Source organism: Polyodon spathula, chromosome 22, assembly GCF_017654505.1.
Source record: "Polyodon spathula isolate WHYD16114869_AA chromosome 22, ASM1765450v1, whole genome shotgun sequence".
In the NCBI taxonomy this organism is placed as follows: Eukaryota; Metazoa; Chordata; class Actinopteri; order Acipenseriformes; family Polyodontidae; genus Polyodon; species Polyodon spathula.
Genome location: NC_054555.1, coordinates 20,879,794 through 20,903,209, shown reverse-complemented (window position 1 = coordinate 20,903,209; position 23,416 = coordinate 20,879,794). Strand labels below are relative to the sequence as shown.

General features: G+C 39.7%; 2 protein-coding genes across 2 annotated transcripts in view; one reads left to right on the top strand and one right to left on the bottom strand.

Moving 5' to 3' along the window:
• Positions 1–49: 49 nt before the first annotated feature.
• rnf215 (ring finger protein 215) lies at positions 50–12,711 on the bottom strand. Its single transcript, XM_041223137.1, has 10 exons — positions 12,345–12,711; positions 11,521–11,673; positions 10,619–10,690; positions 10,193–10,278; positions 9,644–9,698; positions 8,001–8,105; positions 7,649–7,765; positions 3,446–3,574; positions 2,847–2,949; positions 50–2,273 (listed from the first exon to the last, which is right to left on the bottom strand). The coding sequence occupies exons 1-10, from the start codon at positions 12,603–12,605 to the stop codon at positions 2,248–2,250; spliced, it is 1,107 nt and encodes a 368-aa protein (XP_041079071.1). The 5' UTR covers positions 12,606–12,711; the 3' UTR covers positions 50–2,247.
• A 3,836-nt stretch (positions 12,712–16,547) lies between these two features.
• The window catches only part of LOC121297389 (SEC14-like protein 2), a 33,960-nt gene continuing 27,091 nt past the window's right edge, over positions 16,548–23,416 (top strand). Inside the window, exons 1-2 of the mRNA XM_041223697.1 lie at positions 16,548–16,752; positions 19,412–19,487. Coding sequence (XP_041079631.1) covers positions 16,699–16,752; positions 19,412–19,487 — 130 coding nt within the window. The 5' untranslated portion in view covers positions 16,548–16,698. The remainder of the gene's footprint in view (positions 16,753–19,411; positions 19,488–23,416) is intronic.

Genomic DNA, 23,416 nt, shown 5'->3' with positions numbered 1-23,416 from the left:
TGTGCCAGGCGTGTATCATAATAATTCACTTAACAACATTAGAAAGTTCTGACATGCAATTAGGTTTAATATCATTGATTAATGAAATGGAAGGGCAGTGCAGAAAAGAATATGGGTTCAAGGTTGGCTTTGGTCACAGAGATCTAAGGCATTCATGATCACAATTACTTTAAAAATACATCCATCTAAAATTGGTTTCAATTTAGTACCTGTCCTATGAAATGTAATTTTAAAAAGACATTCTTAAGTGTATAAATGTGATACCGCTTTAGCTGTCATGCTGTTTGGTCAAGCTATGTTAGCTCCAGTCCAAGTCATTATGTAACAGACGAAACTCAAGTCACTTGATAACTGAAACCAACATCAGGCAAGACTATATGCACTTACTGGTACAGAGGGACTGGAACGTTAACGGCTGGCACATGACTGTAAAGCTGTGAGAACGTGTGTTTTTCACCAAAAACGGTATGGTGGGAACGGGATCAACTCATATTTTCATGGGATGACCTTTTCATGTTAATAAATAATTTTGAAAGAAATGTACTTGAGTATATATGTCACCCATCCAGTAAGAGATAACATGCGCATGTGCGCCCCTCTTACAGGTACCTCATCCTGAAGCACAATCACTATTAGGGAAGCTCTGGATAGTGTGGGTTGGAGTGAATAACCAGAAACACACATTAGGATATACTGGAATGATGTTATTTTACATAGTAACTTTACCTCAATTTTTTAAATATAAAGATAAATTAACATTATATTGACACTGCTGCAAAACAGTATATTACCATCTCCTGGGAAGGTACAGCACATGTTTAGTGCAGGGACACTGAATTCAGCCCGGGACTGGTAATATCCTGTGGCAGGGTCACAAAGGATCCATTTACATGGTAACATCAAGCAGTGTTAATACACCATAAGGTGGTTCTGTATATTAATTTAGGTATACAAGTCTGCATGTAAATAAAGTTGTACAAATACCTAAACAACTGATTTGACATTCACAAAACTTCCTGGCTATTATCAGATCTTTCCACACAAACTTTTTTCTTAATCAAAATAGGGATCCTCCTATTGATTTCAATGGGCTATGTGATATTGCCACGGCAACTTGTCAGGACATCATCAAGGTTCTATCTAAACCTATGTTTAGTAGTTTTCAGTTTCCAATGACCTCAATAATCTCAATATTGGCTTCACCTGCTGCCTCACAACACACCTCGAGATGTAGCAATATCCCACAACGACACTCGCCCAGTTGTGCCATAATGCTTCATTTCAAAGAGTGTTAATTGAATAGCATAATCTATTTTGTTAAACACTGCTTGATGCTATGCAAAAAACACAATGACCATCACTGGTCTAACATTTCTGCCTTACATTTTTTTTTTATATAGTAATATTTCCTTTTAGAAAATTAGCAAGAGATGAGTGTATGACAGAATTGGCTTTAGCACAAGCTTTACCATACTCTTAGTAATAAAATTAATTACTGTACTCTTCTCTATTGAGAAAGTTGGGTAACACAAATGCATTTCCTAAAAAGACTTTGTTCAAATTAGAACATTTCAAAAGACAAGCTGAACCTTCAGGTCACCGTTAGAGAAACTGTTAACAGATACCTTACACTATTACACTTGAATAATTCGGTCATCTGTTGCCTGTTTTGCGTTACTAAATATCCCTGAATAATCTCTAATCACGTGCAACAGATTTTAATAAGCAATCCCTCCCACACATGCAGTGCTAGCCTAAATATTATTGGGCAGGATAATTGCTCTTCACTTTACCCACAAAAAGCGTTTCTGAAAACAATGCTGACTGTATTAATTGTTGTATCAAAATACCTTTCTTATTGTAGTCACATTTTAGGGGTACAAAAAAAAATCTAAAATGTCTCACCCAGTCATTCTGTCCCAATACTTGTTGATGGTGGGTAGTGTACCTAAATGCATGTGAGAGATGGGCTTGTCTCTCTTGCAAAAGCTGACAGAAGGCAACTTTATAGGGCTGCTCTAAAGAGCCCTCAGAAGTCTTCATTGTTAGCGCTTGTTAACAAAATCAAACAAAGGCTGTTGTCTTTTACACTGTCAGTTGGAGCGACAGAGGGTTGCTGCCTGGCACTGTTAGAACCTGAGTGAGAGGAGTGGGTCCCTCCTCACACAGAAGCCCTTGGAAGCAGGTGCTGGTCCCAGAGACGCACAGAGAGAGACAGCCGGCGAGACGATTTGCTTGATCCCAACTTCATTTGCGGCCTGTGGAGTAATTGCCTGGAAGTACAACACAAATAGCATGTTAGTGATGTACACCCTTTTTACTAAATTATAGCTATCAGTATATGAAAAAGTGACATACATCTGCAGTATGTATTTTGACAGACTGACAGTCAGACACGTTTCCATATATCCCCAGATTTTGGTATGTCAATAACTTGATTTCAGCGAATGTATCAAGTTTAATCACAAGTGCATAAGCATTCTGAACTACTTAATTAGTTCAATAAAAATAAGTAAATAATTGTTACGTAAGAGCCTAGCAACATGCAAACATGAGTGTTTGACCTGGGCAGGAAGTAAAGAAGTACAAGTGGTTTTGAATACTAGGGGAGCGCATATGTTTTTGTACCAGTAAAAATGAACTGTACTACTGCCATATTGTTTTAACCACTGAACATACATGAATGAGCCAGATTTACTTGATGCTTACAAACCACCAGATTTGCTCCTCCCCCCATGGGTGCTTCTATTTCAAATGAAAACTTCCCTTTTAAATATGTGAAATCCAGACTACACTGTGAAGTATTGTAAGGCCCACTGGGAAATACAGCCTTGTGGATTGCTCACCCAGTATGCTTCGCTTGCAGAGTGGGCAGGTCTGCTGCAGGAGGAGCCAGGGGTCGACACAGTCTCTGTGGAACTCGTGAAGACAGGGCAGCACCCGTAGACACTGCACAGGGGATCAGAAAACACACACTACATCAGCAGGGACAGGGACAGGGACAGCAAGAGGCACATGCCTGCCACTGACACAAATATGCTCAAATATTTCACTGCACTTCAACTCCCTGCTGATTCTTTAAAGGTAGATACTTTTTTTCCACGTTCAAATACAAGCTAATTATAGCGAATACCAGTTAATGTTTAGTAATATTTTGAGTTAAACAAACACAGCGTCCCATCAAAATACCCTATAAAAGAATCACTCTGTTGTACATTGTGTTTTATTGATTTCAAACATAATTTATGGGTTTGTTTTCACAAACCAACCCACCTCCCAGGTTTCTATTAGCCAAATTATAGCTGCGATATATATATATTTTTTTAACTAAAGCAGAAATGTTCTTGTGCTAACATGTAAATTCAACAGTAAAACACATCTACCTTTACAATAAGGATTTAGTTTAAAATGTCGTTGTCAGATGTGTAAATGGTGGGGGTGTAACCTGTTTTTTGTGAAACTGCTCCAGACACACGGCACAGTTCTCTGTCTCTCCTCCCTGCACACCCAGCGGGTGATACGGTCTGGTTTTCAGAGCAGCCAGATGCTTCACAATGTCATGTTTTGGATGTAACTGAAAACAAGAGGATCAGATCTCAAATAAAAAAGACACTATAGTGCCACCCAAAACCAATGTACCTTCCTATACTATGAAGGAAACCAGTTTTGGTTGGTATGGTATATATGATATTATATATATATATATATATATATATATATAAATATTTACACAGTGCCTTGCAAAAGGGTTCAGACCCCTGACTAATTCTTTCATGTTACTGAATTACAAATGGTACATTGAAATTTTGTTCTGTTTGATATTTTATTTTTAAACACTGAAACTCAGAATCAATTATTGTAAGGTGACATTGGTTTTATGTTGGGAAATATTTTTAAGAAAAATAAAAAACTGAAATATCTTGCTTGCATAAGTATTCAACCCCCACACATTAATATTTGGTAGAGCCACCTTTCGCTGCAATAACAGCTTTAAGTCAGTGTATGTGTGATTTTGGCCCATTCTTCTTGGCAGATTTGCTCCAGGTTGTTCAGGTTGGTTGGATGACACTTGTGGACCGCAATTTTCAAATAGTGCCACAGATTCTCAATGGGATTGAGATCAGGACTTTGACTGGGCCACTGTAGGACAGTCACCTTTTTGTTCTTGAGCCACTCCAATGTTGCTTTGGCCTTGTGCTTGGGATCACTGTCCTGCTGAAAGGTGAATTTCCTCCCAAGCTTCAGTTTTTTAGTGGACTGAAGCAGATTCTTTTGTTGCTTTTTTTTCTGTTTTTTGCTCCATCCATTCTTCCTTCAATTGTAACAAGATGCCCAGTCCCTGCTGATGAGAAGCATCCCCACAGCATGATGCTGCCACCACCATACTTCACTGTAGGGATGGTGTGTCTTGAGGCATGGGCAGTGTTAGGTTTGCGCCACACATAGCGCTTTGAGTTTTGGCCAAAAAAAGCTCGATCTTGGTCTCATCTGACCACAAAACCTTTTCCCACATCGCAGCTGGGCCACTCTCATGCTTTCTGGCAAACTCCGGATGTGCTTTCAGATGGTACTTTTTGAGTAACGGCTTCTTTCTTGCCACCCTCCCACACAGGCCAGTGTTATGCAGAGCTGCTGATATGGTTGACTGGTGCACCATTACTCCACTCCCAGCCACTGAACTGTGTAGCTCCTTCAAAGTGATTGTTGGCCTCTCTGTGTCTTCTCTCACAAGTCTCCTTCTTGTTTGAGCGCTAAGTTTTGAGGGACGGCCTTTTCTTGGCAGTGCCTGGGTGGTGTGATGCAGCTTCCACTTCCTGATTATTGATCCAACTGTGCTCACTGGGATATCCAAACACTTGGATATTATTTTGTACCCTTTCCCTAATCTATGCATTTGTATTACTTTATCTCTAACTTCTGTAGAATGCTCTTTGGTCTTCATTTTTCTTCAGATTCACAGTCTTACCAATGATCCTTCAACAGTGGGGTTTTTATCCAGAAAATGTGACAGCAACTTTAATGGTTCACAGGTGGAGGCCAATGGTAAGGTAATTGTGTCCTTGTTGGGGCAATTTCTTTCATCGGTACAAACTGAGAGCTTCCACAGCACAGGGGTTGAATACTTATGCAAGCAAGATATTTCAGTTTTTTATTTTTCTTAAAAATATTTCCCAACATAAAACCAATGTCACCTTACAATAATTGATTCTGAGTTTCAGTGTTTAAAAATAAAATATCAAACAGAACGAAATTTCAATGTACCATTTGTAATTCGGTAATATGAGAGAATTGGTCAGGGGTCTGAATACTTTTGCAAGGCACTGTACATATATACACACACATACATACATACATACATACATACATTAATTAAGCAAATAACATCCCAGCATGCTTAGGGTCATGTATAAATGCTGGACAGGCCTGGCTGCCCATAATTATGGCTAGCATGGTTGCAAGAGGAGACCTCAGTGACTCTGAAAGAGGGGTGATTGTTGGGGCGCGTTTGGCAGGAGCGTCAGTGACCAAGACAGATCAACTTGCTGATGTTTCACGAGCAACGGTGTCTAAGGTGATGTCGGCATGGAACTCTGAGGGAGAGACATCACCAGCAAAGGGCAACAGCATTAATTTGAAGTGCAAGGTAAAACAGGCGAGCAACTGCAGATCAACTGACTGCAAATTTCAACCTGAGGCGCGAGCAGCCAGTTTCATCAAAAAACGGTCAGACGAGTGGGATACCATAGTCGGGATGCAGTGCACAAACCACTCATCACACCTGGCAATGCATGTTTGCGACTCCAGTGGTGCAAACAGCACAGGCAATGGACTATCGAGCAGTGGAGAAATGTCACCATGTTCTTGACAAATGGACGACTGCACGCGTGACGCCACCCTAAAGAACTCTACAGCCCTGAGTGCGTGGTTCCAACAGTGAAGAGTTCTGGTGGTTCTGTAATGTTGTGGGGCGCATTTTCCTGGCATAGTTTGGGTGCACTCATTTCCATCCCTGTTAAGAGCTGAAGAACAAGACTGAAGTCTTTAAGATCCTAAAAGCACCCGACAGTTAACCCAAACCATTACTTTAAGGGCAGACAAACACCAGGACCAGAGTACACCATTAGAAAAGAAGTGGAGAGTAGGACAGAAACACTTGGCTCCTTTAAGACCCAACTTGACAACGTTCTGAGATCAACCAGCTACCAGGAACCAGACAAGCTTAGATGGGCTGAATGGCCTCCTCTCGTTCACAAATATTCTTATGTTCTTAAGAAGGGAGGCAGTTCTAGTTCTTATAGCTGAAAGAGGGGCCATGTAATTATAGTGATAGAGCTGAAAGAGGGGCAGTGTAATTATAGTGATTAGAGCTGAAAGAGGGGCAGTGTAACTATAGTGATAGAGCTGAAAGAAGGGCAGTGTAATTATAGTGATAGAGCTGAAAGAGGGGCAGTGTAATTATAGTGATTAGAGCTGAAAGAGGGGCAGTGTAACTATAGTGATAGAGCTGAAAGAGGGGCAGTGTAATTATAGTGATAGAGCTGAAAGAGGGGCAGTGTAATTATAGTGATAGAGCTGAAAGAGGGGCAGTGTAACTATAGTGATAGAGCTGAAAGAGGGGCAGTGTAACTATAATGATAGAGCTGAAAGAGGGGCAGTGTAACTATAGTGATAGAGCTGAAAGAGGGGCAGTGTAACTATAGTGATAGAGCTGAAAGAGGGGCAGTGTAATTATAGTAATAGAGCTGAAAGAGGGGCAGTGTAACTATAGTGATAGAGCTGAAAGAGGGAAGCAGTGTAATTATAGTGATAGTGCTGAAAGAGTTAGGGTTGATCTGAACAAGTCGATCTCAATACAGTCAGTAATCATATTCAGCATGCCACGCTGGCCGTTCTGTCACTGGATTTGAATAATTACAAGACAGATTCCAAAATTAGATCTGGTAAAAAAAACAAAAAACAAAAAACCGTATACCGTATATATATATATATATATATATATATATATATATATATATATATATATATATATATATATACACACACACACACACACACACACACACACACACACACATATATATATAGTACCAGTCAAAAGTTTGAGTACACCTGCTTGAAACCAGGTTTTCCATGATTATCTATGCTTTTAACTGTATAAACTTTTCTCGAAACACTTAATATTTCATTATATGATACGTGTACTTATATAAGCTGATTATCATAAGTGAATTGCATTCAAAAATTTAACTTTTAAATGAAAATGTAAATCTTGTCAATTTCAATGAAATGGTCACCCAAAGCAAGGGGATTTCAGTCTGAAGCCCATGTCAGTTAAAAGTCTGAAATGTGTATAACACGGTGTTAGAACACTGGCCTAAGTATAAAAGTGTCTTTGTTAGATGTTCTCTGAGTTAACTAGCATGTAACCTAATTAACCTTTTGTCACCAATCTATTTTAGTACCAAAACCTCCCTCTGCATTTGCCTTGTCTAATAAATTATAAATGGAAACATTTTGAACCTAATGCCTGACTCAGTAACAAGTACTGCATGTTGTAATAAATTAAATAGGACAGAATAGCATGTTGGGGTTCAATAATGGCACACCCCGGGTGTATTTCTTGAAGAGACCGAATAGATAAACGTACCTCCAGATCTTCATTTGATTGGTAATGCCTGTACTGCCAGCGAGCCTGAACTACGACTCCAGTGCACAAGATCAGAGCTACCAATAGGATTGTGTTCCAGAGCTGCTGGAGGTATTTCTGTGGGAGAAAGAAAAAACAAACCACTGTAATCCTAAATGACTGTCCATTTATAACGAAATGACAGTCCAGCAATACCAAAACATGACCTATTTACTACGACTGCGTGGTACATTTGTGATGTTAAATAAAAAAAAAAGTGTAACTTTAAAAAACTATTCTTTCATTTTCAAGTCCTGTCGATTTCAGTTTATTTTAAATGGCTGTGTACTCATTGCTTCACGGCTTTTCTTACCTGGACCTGTGAGTTGGCCTCTCCAGTACAGATCACGCCCTGCCACTCCCCGTACAGCCCTCCCCGGGACCGGCCGCAGCTTGACCACAGGGTCAGCGTCGCCCCCTGCAGCACAGGAGGGGCACATCAGAAGAGTTACACAGCTGGGGTTCGCTGTGTCAAAACATGAGAGTATCTCAACAATGCTGTTGTTTAAAATATAGTTTACATCATTTTTACAGATGCACATATATTGGAGAGACCTACATGTGCTGTTAGATGTTTGACTTTAATAATGTTGGTACACAAAATGTGTACTTATATTAATACATAAACTACTACTGCTAATAATAATACAGTAGCAATACTAGGAGGCACAAAGTATTAGTTCAAGGACTGATCTTTCACCTGATAATTTAAACTCACAACTTCCCCAGGCCTTGCAGGCTCATGCTGTATTAGCCACCAGACAGCACTGTTAATCAAGTCTAGCTTCAGGATTTCAGAATTCTCAGTCGTTGATACATGAAATGGTAGCCCTATCAGTCCAAAGATGATCAACAAAGAGAAGGAGATGTGATACCTTTTACTGGACTAACTAAACAAAAATCACAAGCTTTTAAGAACTCAAAAGTCTCCTTTTCAAATGAAAGAAGAGACCTTTGAGGTCTTGAAAGTTTGTTATTAATTATTGTTTAGTTATTCCAATAAAAGGTATTGAATTTCCTTATTTGTCTATAATTCTCAGTCAAATCTTCATCTCTGAAACTGTATATCAAATGGCTTCGAAAGCCAGCAGTTTGCTTCGAAAATATTCCTATCAGTTGGAAGAGTTTGCACCATGACAGTCCAATGAGTTAATTCTTAGAACATACACTGTCGTGCAAAAGTCTTAGACATGTTGCATTTTTCTACTCTGATGCATTACGAGCATCAACAATTTACTCAAAGCCTTCACTAGTGTTTTCTACTATTAGAACAACCTTGACTTGCATAAAGAAGAAAAAACATTGAGTGAAATAGCGCATCACTTTATTTTGAAGGTGTGGTGTCCGAAGCATAATCAACAAGTACAGAGAAACATCATCTGTAATTGACAAACCCAGGACTGGAAGACCCAGAAAGCTGTCTAACAAAGATGAGCAATACTGGAAGATAATGTCCTTAAGGAGTAGAAAAAAGACAAGCGTTGAATTGACAACAGAACTGGCAGAAGGCACAGGTGTCGTTAGTGTTGTGGAGAAGTTACAATAAAAATAATTGAAAAAATAAAGCAAATAAAAAAGAGCTCAGTCCTGTTTCCTTTGTAAACATCTGAACTAAAAGTAATAATTTAATGTCGTCAATTCAAGTTCTGTACTTGACTTGTCCTGCTTATTAAGAGTACCACAGACACTGCTTCTGTACCTGACTAGTCCTGCTTATTAAGGGTACCACAGACACTGCTTATTAAAAGAGTACCACAGACACTGCTGCTGGCTCAATGCTACTCTTCAAGCCACTTACTAAGTTTAGTAAATTAGATAACCTACACTTGAGGCAACTATTGATACAGAAATGTAAATTATATATATATATATATATATTATATATATATATTATATATATATATTATATATATATATATATATATCCAGATAAAAGAATCGAGGTGACCGTCTCACCAGATTATCTTGGAGGATGGATTGATAGGTGATTTTTGCAGTTGCTCGAAGACCTCTGCAAAGGATGAGAAAAAGAGTAAGCCAGGTCTTCAAATAATTGTCCCCCCACACAACAGCCCCTGATCAGGACCACCCACAAAACACATTGGAATCTGCGTCACAGCTCCTCAAAAACACACATACACCCTTCCCCAATGATGTAAGCATACAGTCAATCATTTTATATTGTGATATGTTTGAAATACAGCACATTAATGTACACCCTTAATAATCTTGGTAGTAAGATTTTATACAGACACATACTGAATGTCAAAAATAAAAAAGGAGCAGCCTTTTCCAAAAGGTTGTATTTGTTATATCAATAAAGCTTTACTGGAACCTTAAATGAAAATTACATTTTAACATGATGGCATATGAAACGGAATAATTTTCGTACACTTTACCTCCTCTTGAATGATTAATTAGTTGATATTTTTTTTTACGGGACCAAGGTAATCGGTTTTAATTTGACAGGTGTTCATTTAAATGATGCGACCTATCAGCTTTTACCTCAAGAGGGCGCCGATGAGTTTAGTGACATTTTCTGACGTCTGAATCACAACTACTGGCTTGGAGAGCACCTGAGAGAGGTCCATCTGAAAGTGACAGAGTAATAAGCATATCAGACAGGGAGCCAGCTAGCTGGGCTCAGAGCTCACATTCCCTAAACTGCCTTGTCTGAATTGATTTTCATCCAGCAAGAGACCGTCCAAGAATGGATCTGGTTTGCACTTTCCATTCTGAAGGCACATGTGGAGGCACCATAACTAAAGAACTGTGAATAAATCTGAACAAATCCACTAAATTTGGTGACACACACACACACACAGAAGCTCTTTGATCAATCTGCTGTGCAATGGCAATAATATTCAGTGTTTAATCTTGGGATCCCTGGCAAGACGGTGGTTTTAGATCATGGGGTTGAATGAATGATACCTCTCTGATGGTGTTCTGGTTCAGAGCCAGGATGAGCAGGGCAGAAGCTCCCAAGACAAGGGCTCGCTTCATCTGCAAACAGAAACACACTGAGTGAGAGCAGAGCACACAGCAGGGGAGGGGAGCTGGGAAAATCAAAAACAGAAACACACTGTGCGACAGCCTATAGCCATCTAGCACGCCCCTGTACTACTATTTATTTAAAAAGCACAGCTGCAAATATCATTCCTAACCAACCTTATCTATCTTTTCAGTCTTACTGAGTGTAATCCAGCTCTACTGTCACATGTGGTAGATCTCTGTCAACCACGATAGGTCACATTGCTTTGGTTATAAATTAAACACCTTTCATTGAGCTAAAGTTCATTGTGAAATCATTTCTACTCACAAACTCTTTCCAAATATGTCCAATAACATATCAATCAAAAACACAGTACAATTACCCCCAGGTCATGAGACGAGCCTGTGGCCCCTGACATTGGCAATAATTAGATTTCACACTTTCAGGAGTCCAGCCGGTGGGGGTGTGTATAAGATGTATATAGTTTTGTGCTTAGCTGATTTGGTCAAGTGTTTGAAACACAACAGAAAGAGAGACACAATCAGCACATCAGATAGGTGGGGAAACAGCCCTAGTCCACAGATAGGAAATGCCCTCCTATGCTTATTAGGCTGAGGGAAAACAAAGCCACTTTTTCTGGAACAGTGGCTTGAATCCTGGTTCCAGGACAGTGGGAAACCTAATTTGAGACAACTTTGCTGTATCAAATACCAAGCCTCCCCTTGTGTGCCATGCAGTGGCCTGAAACCAAGTTCCAAGCCACACAGTGGCTTTGTGTCCCCTCAGATTTACAATACAATAAGACAATGTTACAGAATGACCGGCATATCTCTAGGTTGACCTTGCTGACAACAGCAGCTGCAAATGTCTCCTGGCTGACTCTCTGTGCCTCTGTCTGCTCCACTTCCACAGGGACCACTCCAATCCAGGGCTCTGCTGCCTCTCTCTTTACTGGAGAGTCTGGGGAGCCCTGCTCCTGCTCCTTGTCCTCCACCTGCAACACACAGAACAGAGCAGCTCATCTCAACACAGGCTCATCTCAGCACACACTGAGGGCTGATCTTGTGTGAATCAGAATCCTCCTGTTCACACTGGCTAATGTGTCAAAGAAAATGAACTTGCAAACAAATGCAAATGGGGCTATTCCACCCCAAGTCTTATCAGCCCCCTACATGCTTGTACTGGCTTAGATGGAAATGAGGCAGAGGAGTTTTTTGTTATGGGATCTGATATACACTAAACCTTTTTTTTTATTATTAATAGTTAATAAGATATTGAATTGTTTGATTGGCTTGTTTGATGTTTTGGGTTATTTGTAATCTACTACTGTATTTCTCCAGTAACAGATTTGTATTTTTACAAATACTTATGACTAACACTCCAAAAGGAGGTGAAATAGCCACTCCTCATCCTTCTTAGTTCTATGAGATTGACCATTGTCTGTACTTTTTTCACTCTGATTATTAATAGACCTTGTTATGCTTTTTCTGTGCAATACTGCTGAAAATGTTTTTAAAATGCATAAACTGGTTGGTCTCAATCCGTATTTAGCATTTATATACAGATACTTTCTTGTTTGTTTTTTTAATAATATGTAGCAATATTTTAGAGTCCACTTTAATATGCGTAGTACAAGTACTGTTAAAAAAAAAAGAAACAGCTTACAAGAATCAGACTTCCTTCGGCGAGTTCCTGGTTCTCTTCGAGTCTCTTGCCTTCGCTGGCGGCGGTCTTTTCCAGCACCGTCCCCTGTAGCCGGTACCCAGGTCGGGGCGCGCCGGGCAGGTCCCGCAGGAAAACCTCCACCAGCGCAACCATCTCCCCGGACACCCCCGGGTTTGACCGCAGCAACGGGGCTAACAACAGCACCACAACCAGAGACAGCCCCCAGCAGCAGCTCTCCACAGCCACGGTACTTCGAGACATGACTACAAATAATAATAACAATAATCAGCACATTAAGCAATAATAATAGCACCTGAGCACTGACAGAAAACCTTCCCAGCTGTGTGTGTGTGTAAACAACGCGACCGCTTTCACGTCACTGCGGCGACGAGAGCAGGCGGGGAAAGATGGTATATGCTGTCAGAGAAGAAACTCAAGCGAACAAGGGATGTCAACGCGCCATCTGCTGGACATGAGTACTCACTACATTTGTGGATGTATTATTATTATTATTATTATTATTATTATTATTATTATTATTATTAGTAGTAGTAGTAGCAGCAGTAGTAGTAGCAGTTGTAGTAGTAGTAGTATATCCACATTTTTAATGACATCAATATAAGCTAAATAAACACTGTTTTAAAAAATATTATACGTAAAAGTAATTTTAAATATTTAACAACCCCTGCATTTGTGTATATTTCTGTAATCAATAAATCTGCAGGCTTGGGTGTCGTTTGCAACTTCAGTCACCATTTCTCTTATATTAGCCGACCACCCACCCCGTTTACAGGCCATGTAGAAAAGAAGTAGAAAAGAACGAAGATAGTAACAGTAGAAGTAAGCTCACTTTACAGTGAGATTATTAACAATAAAGCATTGCTTAAAACAATGTCGCGTTTGAACCAATCATCACTCCCTGTTACTGTCTACCACATACTGTTAATCCCCACCTTACCTGAGAATCATCACTGCTTTGATATGTATCATTCACTGGGTCATTCACAACTGTGGAGTAAAACTGAGCAGACACCCTGGTGCATGTGCTCCAGCTTACAATGTACTGCGGGAACAGAAACAGAGTCCTTTCCTATCAATGTGTTCTAAGGCTACGATCCTGCAGCCAAGTGAACCAGGGGGGCAGAGCTGTACTGCTTCTATTACATTCATATCTGAGTCTTCTACATTTACTTGTGTGACTATGAGGACACCTGTTGAATTTCACCCATTTCTCCAATGTGCTGAACGCTGTCCCCTTTCCCTCTTACTGACCGCTCCAGTCTTCTGAATGCTGTCCCCTTTCCCTCTGATTACCGACTGTTCCAGTCTGCTGAACGCTGTCCTCTTTCCCTTTGATTATTGACCGCTCCAGTGTGCTGCTTGTCAGGGAGAGCTCATACTCAGCACATGCTATGGATCTTTTATTGTGCACCCTTATTGCCCTGTTGCCTGGAAACCAGAATGAAGCCACCACCACCAGGTAAGATAAAGCTTCTTCTCTTATTAATCAAATAATGCTTTCCTGAGGCTTTGAGTGTCACTCAGATGTGTTAGTGATTTTGTTTCACAATTCCACAAAAAGAAAAAGGTGGATCCCCTTCTTAAAAATGTGTTTTTGCTGTACTGATATTATTTTGTACATAGCAGAGACTTCTGAAGTATGGGACAGCTGTTATTTGGTCAGTATTTATGACAGTGATAGTGGTTATTAAATGTTTAATCTCTAGGGGATGTCATTGTACAAACAAAGGTTTTCATTTCAACTTATTGTGAACAGGTTATTGTAGATACAAAATTAGAGCTTTCATTATCATATATAGGCAAACAGACATGTCCCTTCTCTTCTGCCCAGATTGTGATGCTTGCACAATGTCCCTGCAATGACAGTGCTGACAATTCAAATACTTTCAGTGTCAGGGCCTTCAGTTACTTGCCCATTGACAATGGAACGCAGTACCTGGTATTATCCAGAGTGCGGGGACACTCAACAAAAATCAGTTGTTCTTTGACTGGGCAGCTTTTTATTTACAGTAGCTGTGCTTGACTGCATTGCTGGTAAGCAGGTGTGTTAAGCATGCATATTTTTAGAAGCTAGCTACTTTACAGTCATTATCTGGGGGCTGAAATTGGTTAGTTTTTCTTTTTACTCATGGCTGATTTGCACTTGGTTTGTTAGTGACTGTATGTTTGTGACTTTTGGTGCAATCTTGCCAGGGCCTCCATGAAATGAGCTGGATATCTTAATAGAATCTAATACACTGAATTGAAATGAATTGATCCAGTTATTTTCAATAGGCCACTGTACCCTGTTGAGTGAGCCTCTGCTGTCATACATTATTGTGACAGAGATGCTTAAAAAGAGAACATTTGTTTTCTCACAAAAGATTCGTTAATTTAGCTGAAAGCAAGCTATAGTAAAAAAAACAAACAAAGAAAATGGTTCACTCTTTGTAAACAGCCTATTATGATACTAACACCAGATTGGCTGGGGTATTGAAAGCTATATATTGGAAAACATTTGATTAAACTTGCACAGAGATACTTTGCACAAAGTTATTTCAAATCAATTAAAAGCTGTGGCCCCTGATTAGCTAATTTACTTTATGAAGGATATATCTTGTGGGGCACTTGTCCAGCTTTGCTGTGCATGTATGTCATGATGGCCTGTGAATAACATAGTGTTGATGTCCATAATGCTTTCTTTTGGACAAGGACGTAGATAATAACTCTGTCAATAGGGTCACCATGAGCAACCAAGGCAGCACTGGTTAGACGTGAAAAGTCTGCAAGGTGTTGAAATTGTTCTAGGGAAACAGTAAACAAGTCTACTGTCCAGAATCCAGAATGACAAATTTCTGGATCCTCCGGAAACAGTAGTAATTTGCCTAGTTTTGGATACAGAACCTGCCACTACTGCACCTACTGCTGTCTTGACCATCCTGACTGAAAGTGACTCAAAGAAAGAGGCAGCTTTTACACGGCAGTATGAAAAACTAAAAAGGGTGCGTTTGTGAACAAAAACAAAACATCCCTGGGAACACGCTGTTTACTGGATGAATCCTGCATGGAACCTAATGGAATGAACCATAAAATACAGCTGTGAACCACGTGTTCATAAACCAGCACTGTGTGTGGAAAGTAATGTGATCATAATTCTGAAACTGTGCTGAACCTGGGTGTGTTTCGTAGCTATGTGATACTGGGTCTACACACCCAGCTTTAACTTTAATTGTTTGGATGAATTAAATGCATTTAATTAATTACATTTAAAGGTTCATAAGAACATAGCTACGTTGATAGTTGGAATGGTAGCCATATCAGTCTAGAGATGATAGAAAAGGAGATGTGATACCTTTTATTGGACTAATGAAACACTAATTAACAACAAGCTTTCAAGACCTCAGATTTCGCTACTTCAGGGAAAAGTCAATCTCTCTTTCCTACTTTCACCTGAAGAACAGCCCTTTGAGGTCTTGAAAGTTTGTGATCCATTATTGTTTAGTTAGTCCAATAAAATGTATCCCTTCTCTTTGTATATAAGGACATAAGAAATTGACTACCGAGAGGTCATTGTGCCCATCAATGCTTATCTTGTTCCACACTGCTGATTGATCTTACACCTTTGTCAAGTCGGGTCTTATAGGAGTCCAATGATTTAGCATCAACAGCGTGGCGACCCATTCTTTACCCTCTCCATTCTCCTGTGAAGAAGTGGCCCCAATGTCCTGTTTATCAACAACTCCAGCTGTGTCCTGTGGTCCTGGTTTCTGTGCTGCACTTAAAGTAGGGTTATCAGCTACAGCACTTTAATATTTTAAAGACTTCAATCAAGTCTTCTTCATTAATGAAACTGTTCTAGACAAATGTTAGGTTGCTACTAGCTCTATATGAAATTATATATCTCTTTAAAGTTATGCTTTCCGATAGAGCCCAGCAGTAGAATGATCTTGCACTTTTAAATGTGTGGTTTTCATCTTATTCAGATCTCCGTCTGCCATGTATGTGTTATTTAATCTTGGAAAGCAAACTGCCAAGTTACATAAAAATTGTATTACAACACTAGGAAAATCCGGATACAAAAATACAAACGAGCACTCAGCAGTTCCCTGGTTATGATGTCAAAGCTTGATGTAATTTTAAATCTGTCTCTTTAAGAGGCCGTACCTTCCCGAACTGAGTCTCGCAAAACAGAAACAAAGCGCCCCAAGTTGCAAACCAGAACCATTCCACGCACATAGCCAGGAAGGAGAGAGAGAGAGAGTCGTTGCTGTTCGGACCTGCACAGTGGAGACAGAGAGAGAGCCGATGACTCAATAGCCGCCTGCTTTGATCAAAACATACTGTTGTTTTGAACATGAGCGGACGGGTCGGTGACTTGAGCCCAAAGCAGGCTGAAGCGTTAGCACAGGTAAGGTGATATCTTATTTAAAACACAGCTTTATATATCACAGAACACGCAGTAATATTATGGAAAAGCAAAAGTTTCAATGTACGGGTTGATGGCACATGCTAGTATAATGAATGTCTACTACTGATTTTTTTAGACATGCAGGGTACGGTTGAGACAGCAGAGCTGAATATGTATGTATGTATGAATTATTATTATTATTATTATTATATTATTATTATTATTATTATTATTATTATTATTAATTAAGTAACGAGCAGAAGCCAATAGTTTGACAGCCGATTGCGAGCTCGAGTGGGTTTTTATAGTTTGATATCAGAAACCGCGGTGCAATATTACAAGGCAGTCTGACTGTAAATTGTGAAAAGGCGAACACGACTCTCTATCATCGTGTTTGAAAAAGGGAAGCCAAGTAGCTGCTCGCTGGTCGTGTGCTCAGAGTCTCAAGTTCGCATGGACTAAGGCAACACAAAACAAGTACAGCCAGCCTCCCCATCAGGGTTCAGATTTCTGACAGAAAAATAGCGACCACGTTCTTCGAAACAAGCGCAACCCATGTTAGAGTATGGACGTTTATGCAAATCCCAACCACGACTCTCAAGAAACAAGCCCATTCCCGCTTATTATAAACTGATTTGGCAACTCTTTCTCCCCATGCACGAGTCTGGTATATCCCCGCACACGATAAGAAAACAAAAACCGGTATATATAACATTTAAAACACACACACACTAGCCAAACCTAGCTGACACATGCATTCTAAAAGATTTCGCTTTCAATGATAAAGAATATATGCTAGGTCACAAACAGATGTGAAAGTAAACAGAAGAGCAAATGGAAACATGCCCTGTGGAAGGTGGATGTAATAATATTGACAATGGAACACCTGCCATATGTAGCACACCCTTTATGTAAGACCTGTCTGCACACAGTGTCCCTGACATTTATTCTGCATTGATAATCACTGATTCTCCTCTTTGGTCGCTGTGACACAGCCAGACAGCAGATCTGTCACACTTTGAAGGAGGACTGACCTTTGGTCACTGAGCAGGAACTTCCATATACAAGACAAATCTCTGTCTCTGTCTGGAGTTTCCAAAGCGCCTCGTCAGGTCTGTGTCGTCCTCGCTGCTGTGCTCTGCAGTCGTGTTTGTTTCAGTGAAGAATTAGGGGGACATGACAGAAGTCTTTAAAATGTGAAAATTAGTTCTACTAGTGCCTGCAGCAGCAGGATGTGATGCACATGGCATTTCTAGGTCGTTTCACAGTAAGAGTGAAATTGCCCTGACACCTTCCTGGCTTCTGTACTCATAAATGATTCCATACGTTTTGCCTGCTTCCATTCTCTAAATAGTCTTGATGAAGTTTTTCCGCCTTTAGGAGTGTCCTGGTGTAACTATGACAGGTTTTTGACTTGCATTGGTAATTAAGTTCTATTGAACTCTGGAATTAGAGCATTCCATAGCATCAATCTGCAGTGTTTCAAAATGACAAAGGGAATGCCAGTATGCTGGCATGGACAGAGGCGCTGTGTTGTTCTTATAATTTCCCTCCCTTTCTTCTACAAGAAGCAGTTTCATTGAGGTCACAGTGCTGAGTGCTTTGCAAAGCAGTCTCAATGTGGGGAGAATGAGCGCTCAACACGGCTCAAATCATAGTTTAAAGTGGGGCTGGGGTCAAAGATCCATCCCATTCCTTCAGTACTGTAACAGAGCCCCCAACTCCCTGAATCTGTACCCTCTATAGTAACAGAGCCCCCAACTTTCCCTCAATCTGTACCCGCTATACTAACAGAGCCCCCAACTCTCTTTCAGTCTGTACCCGCTATAGTAACAGAGCCCCCAACTCTCTCTCAATCTGTACCCCTCTATACTGTAACAGAGCCCCCAACTCTCCCTCAATCTCACACCTTCAACACCCCCTGGTAAGAGGGGAAACTCGCTCAAATCTGTAACATTTTGTAGTGCGTCACATTTAAGCATTTTACAGACTGTCTTAACCTAATCTGTTAGAAACTGTTTTAGACTAGTCCTTTGGTTGTGGTGTTCTGTTTTCACACTGTGTCTCCACTCCTTCACACATCTTGATTAGACACCTGCTAACTTTGTCTCTCTGCCAGGAAGTCAAGATACGAGAGACTGAAAATGTCTTGCTCAGCTAGTTAGATGTGCTTTAAGCTGTATCAAAATGTGAAAATAAAACTAACATAGAAGCAAAAAAACTTATACTCACATACATAATTAATACTTTATGCAGCATGTCATCTCCTACATACCTAATGATAAAACACTAAATAATAATAATAATAATAATAATAATAATAATAATAATAATAATAATAATAATAATAATAAACCAGGAGCAAGAAGTGTAGTGTAAGGCAGAAGTAGGATAAAGGTAAAGTAGGGTGTGGAGGGTGTTTTATTTTATTGTTTTATTGTAAAGGGATATTTGTCATTCATTAGCTATGCATCACCAGAGGAACACATAACCAACAGGTTTGCATGCAAGGGAAATTCTCCATTAAAATAGCAAGCTGGCTGTGAATGGTCAATGTAACATTCCTGTGAGATGAGAGGCTCTTCATTGCTCAGTAACACTCTCTATTCTCTCCTCTCTCCTCCTGTCTCTCCTTTCTCGCCTCACTCTCTTCCCTCAGTTTCGAGAGAACATCCAGGACATATTACCCAGCCTGCCTGCCCAGGATGACCACTTCCTGCTGCGCTGGCTTAGAGGTGAGTTTTACATGTCCACTTTCCTGTCTGTAATTAGCTGTCTGGTACACAACATGAAACGAGTCTCTTTTACAAAACTTAAACTGCTTTTATGTTCCGTTTCAATGCTTTTACCTTTCTCTTTTTTCTATCCTTCTGTATAATATTGGGCTTACCCCTGACATTTACCCAAAAACCTGTTCAATGAATTTTTGGAATGCTTTTCAGCTGGTACACAAAGCTGGCCTCAGCGCGTGTTCTTGACCCTTGGCCTACGTTCATGTGTTTGCTTTCATGAACTATTTCAAACAGTACAGTACACACTGTTATCAGGGGCACAGCTCGGCTACACAGTGAAGAATCCCTTATTCACCGCCCCAGTATTGAGGTTCTCTGGCCTTCCACAGAGACAGGATGCTAGTCATGTGAGAACAAGGTGAATTCACAAAGGGAAAACTTGAAAGAAACAAGCTAGGAATTGAAAGTGAATTTAGTTAATAAAATAATTCCAATAATCTTCCAAATGCCCAGTTTTGAAAGAAACACATGTTATGGTAAACATATATTTTCGTTTAAAACATGAACTTGGTTAAAGAAATCTCTGTTTGCAAGCCATGCTTTCAGTTAGTGTAGCACTCGCTTGGTCATTTCAACAGGAAGGGTGAATTTATTCGCACCGCTTCAATGCCTTCTTTTAACCAACGAGCTACTTCCCCCATTGATTAACATGCTTTCAGCCAGTAAAATCCATTGACCCCGAACACTGCTGCGGTTACATGAGCCAGGAAGCGCAAGCATATCCTGAGAATAAGGCATAGAAACTGAGAACATTCTTTAACTTAAAGCAGTTCCAGCTATCATGTTTAAAGATGAAAATACATATTTGCTATGATGTGTGTTTCTTTCAAAACTGCACATTTGAGACCTGTGTAGCTAATGGAAGTGCAACACAGGTAAGAATAATTTTGTAAACTGCAATTACAAATAGTTATTTTAAGAAACCAGGTGCGAATGACACTTTTGAAGTAAAATGTTTTAACTACACATGCCAAGACTACCTTACATAATAAACCTGAGGCTTTACCAGGATGTTGGCGCTGCTATAAAAAGGTCTTTGTGCTTCCCTCCCTGTGATTGCGAATGTGTGCAAGGGGGATAATCTCCACAGACTTGTGCTCTAATCTCTCTGTAAAAAACTTATAAACAGACGTCTGTTTCCTACATTTATCAGGGCTGAAGACATTTTATCCAATCAGATTATTAAACAACAAGGACAAATCCGCCACATAATCATTTTAAACTGTTTGTATTATGCAAATATGCTGGTGACCCACATGTCTACAAACAGACCCCCAGACACTTTTAAATCCTCTAGAGGGGAGCAGCGTGAAAGATGAGTGGATGGGGCTGCTGGGCCCCACTGTTCTGATGCCTGGTTTCCAGTCGCTTCTGAGCAAGCCAGCCTCAGCAAAGTCTGTGGCCATATTCTGTCTGCCCTCATTTCCAACAGCAAGGGAGAATTCACTGTGCTTTGAATTGTTATATGAAGGGATCCAGTGGTTTATTAATAGCCGTCCTCATGAGTGAAAACCACAGCACTCTTCGTTCATGGATTCTGTTTATATATCAAGTATAATGTATTGAAACAGCCTTTAACAGAATGGAATAGAGAGAGAGGGATAGACAAGGAGAGGTTTCTTCCCAGGGCCAGCTGCAGATGTCAGTGTGGTGTGAAAAACCAGCTATTCTTAAAATTAATGAGTGGATTTTTCTTAACCAGCTGCTCTGTTTCTGTTTTGTTTACATTAAAACCTTATACTCCAGGCCAGTGGTTCTCAACCTTTTTTTTTAAAACTGTACTCCTTCTGTCGGGAGGCTTCAGCTCACGTACCCCTTTATAATTGTTGCTCTACTGAATGGTACCACAGTTGCAATAAAAGGCAAAATACTCTGATTACAATTTTTCCCCCAGTTTGTTTAAAATATAATTTATGTTGCAACAGTTTGGCACTGACAAACGGCTGGGTTAGGACAGAACACCAAACAGCAGGTTTAATTTTTACCTTTGAATTACAGGTCTTTGGAGGCACAGAATCAAGAGACAGTATTTGGGAATCTCTTTGGAAACATGCGTATTCACTTTCTATTCGGCAAAGTTACACATAATCCAAAATAGTCTGCACTGTAGATGGTTATCACGTTACCATTTACTCCCTGTCTCAGCATAATTATGTGTGCCATTTAAAATTTGTACAATATCAAAAATATTAACCTGAGGATAAAACTATAATAATTAACAATGATAAGCCAGCATAAAAACAATACAAAGGGATTTGGTGTAACTTTCTGTCGTTTTGCACTTTCTATAGACTCTTTTTGTTCACTTCCTTGGTTTTTCTTTTGCAAGTATGAAATGTATAGATTTTTGACTTGAAACGCTACGCAGGATAATCTGGGTGTACTCTATCAAACACTGAAAACAATTCAAGCAGCAGCTATTGCTGTTAATAAAATGCGTATGAGTATTGGGATTATTATTTTTGTGTAAGTTCCTGAGCCACACAAAGTGCTCTCCATGGGCAGAAGTGGCAGACGCCTGCTTCATCCAACCTAATTTTGGAAATCCGCTCAGTCGAAATAACGCATGCTTAAAGGTGGATGATCATTTTAAAACTATACTATACCAACCAAAAATAAAATATGTGTGCACAGGGGTTTAGAGATAATATATAATACCGTTAAAAAAACTCAAGATCATTATTTTCTTTTACTTTCATTTTTTGCATTTTTGCATTTCTGTGTCGCAAGAGCCAAATGCATACCTCTCGTTTCCTGATTTCTTTATGCCATCACCGGCCAGTGCATTTATTTTGAGAGTCTCTCTCTGTGTGTCACATGGGTGCTGATGAGGACTTGCAAATTCTGTACTGTAAAGACATTGACGTTACTAAATGAACATTTTGCCCTGGAGGTTGTAGTCGACTAGTGCTAGGACATTGCTTGAAATGTATTTGATGGCAAAAATCTGAATTTGTTCATATAACAGAATTTATATATTCGGGGAAATGTCTGCCCCCAGTGGTTCTGAATGTATTTGTTTGCCCCAGTACAGAATTTATAAATGACTATCAAAAATATATCAAATAAAAAACAATGCATAAAGTCCAAAATAAATAACACACATTCTACTATTCTTTAATAATCTAATGGGCACAGATTTTTTTGTGGGATAATAGTTTCTGGTTCAGCATCGTAATCTACTGGAATTTCCATAAATCAATCTCAGTTATGTCAGGGGAGCCTATGACGGAAGGGGTCGGATAAACGAATGCTGACTGTAGGCTAAATGGATTCAGTTCCCTTAGTCTTCCGAGCTCATTCCTTTAAGCCCTGGGATCAGCCTGGTTGCTCTTCGCTGGACTCTGTCCAGGGTTCCAATGTGCAATCATCATAACCTCCCTGGCCTTGTACTCTGCACTGTGTAACTACGCATTCTGTTTAATTGCTTTTAATTGGTCTCTTGTGGCTGGCTTGTTTCTGTTCTGTGCCTCCCATTTCTTATTGAGTCTTATATTTCTCTGATCTTTATATTTAGCAAAAATAAGTTTAATTTGCCATGTATCTGCCCAGTTCTGTGTGAGCCCGAAATCATTTTGGATTTCCTGGGTTGATGAAAAAATTTCCCAGCCATGTGGAGATTTTACAAGCTTGCAGATTATCCCTATCTACTGTATGTCATTAGAGCAGATAAGATAGAGCAGGGGTCCTAGTACTTCTTGCAACTTGGACCTTTTTGTCAATATCGCATATGAATATGGCTGATCCAGCTTTGTTATTTGTCACACCACAGAATATAATTCAAGGTCACTTTTACAGTATAATTTTACGCTGTTATTTACATGCATTCAATTTTTATTTCATATACTAGTTAATGTCACTTTTCATTCACA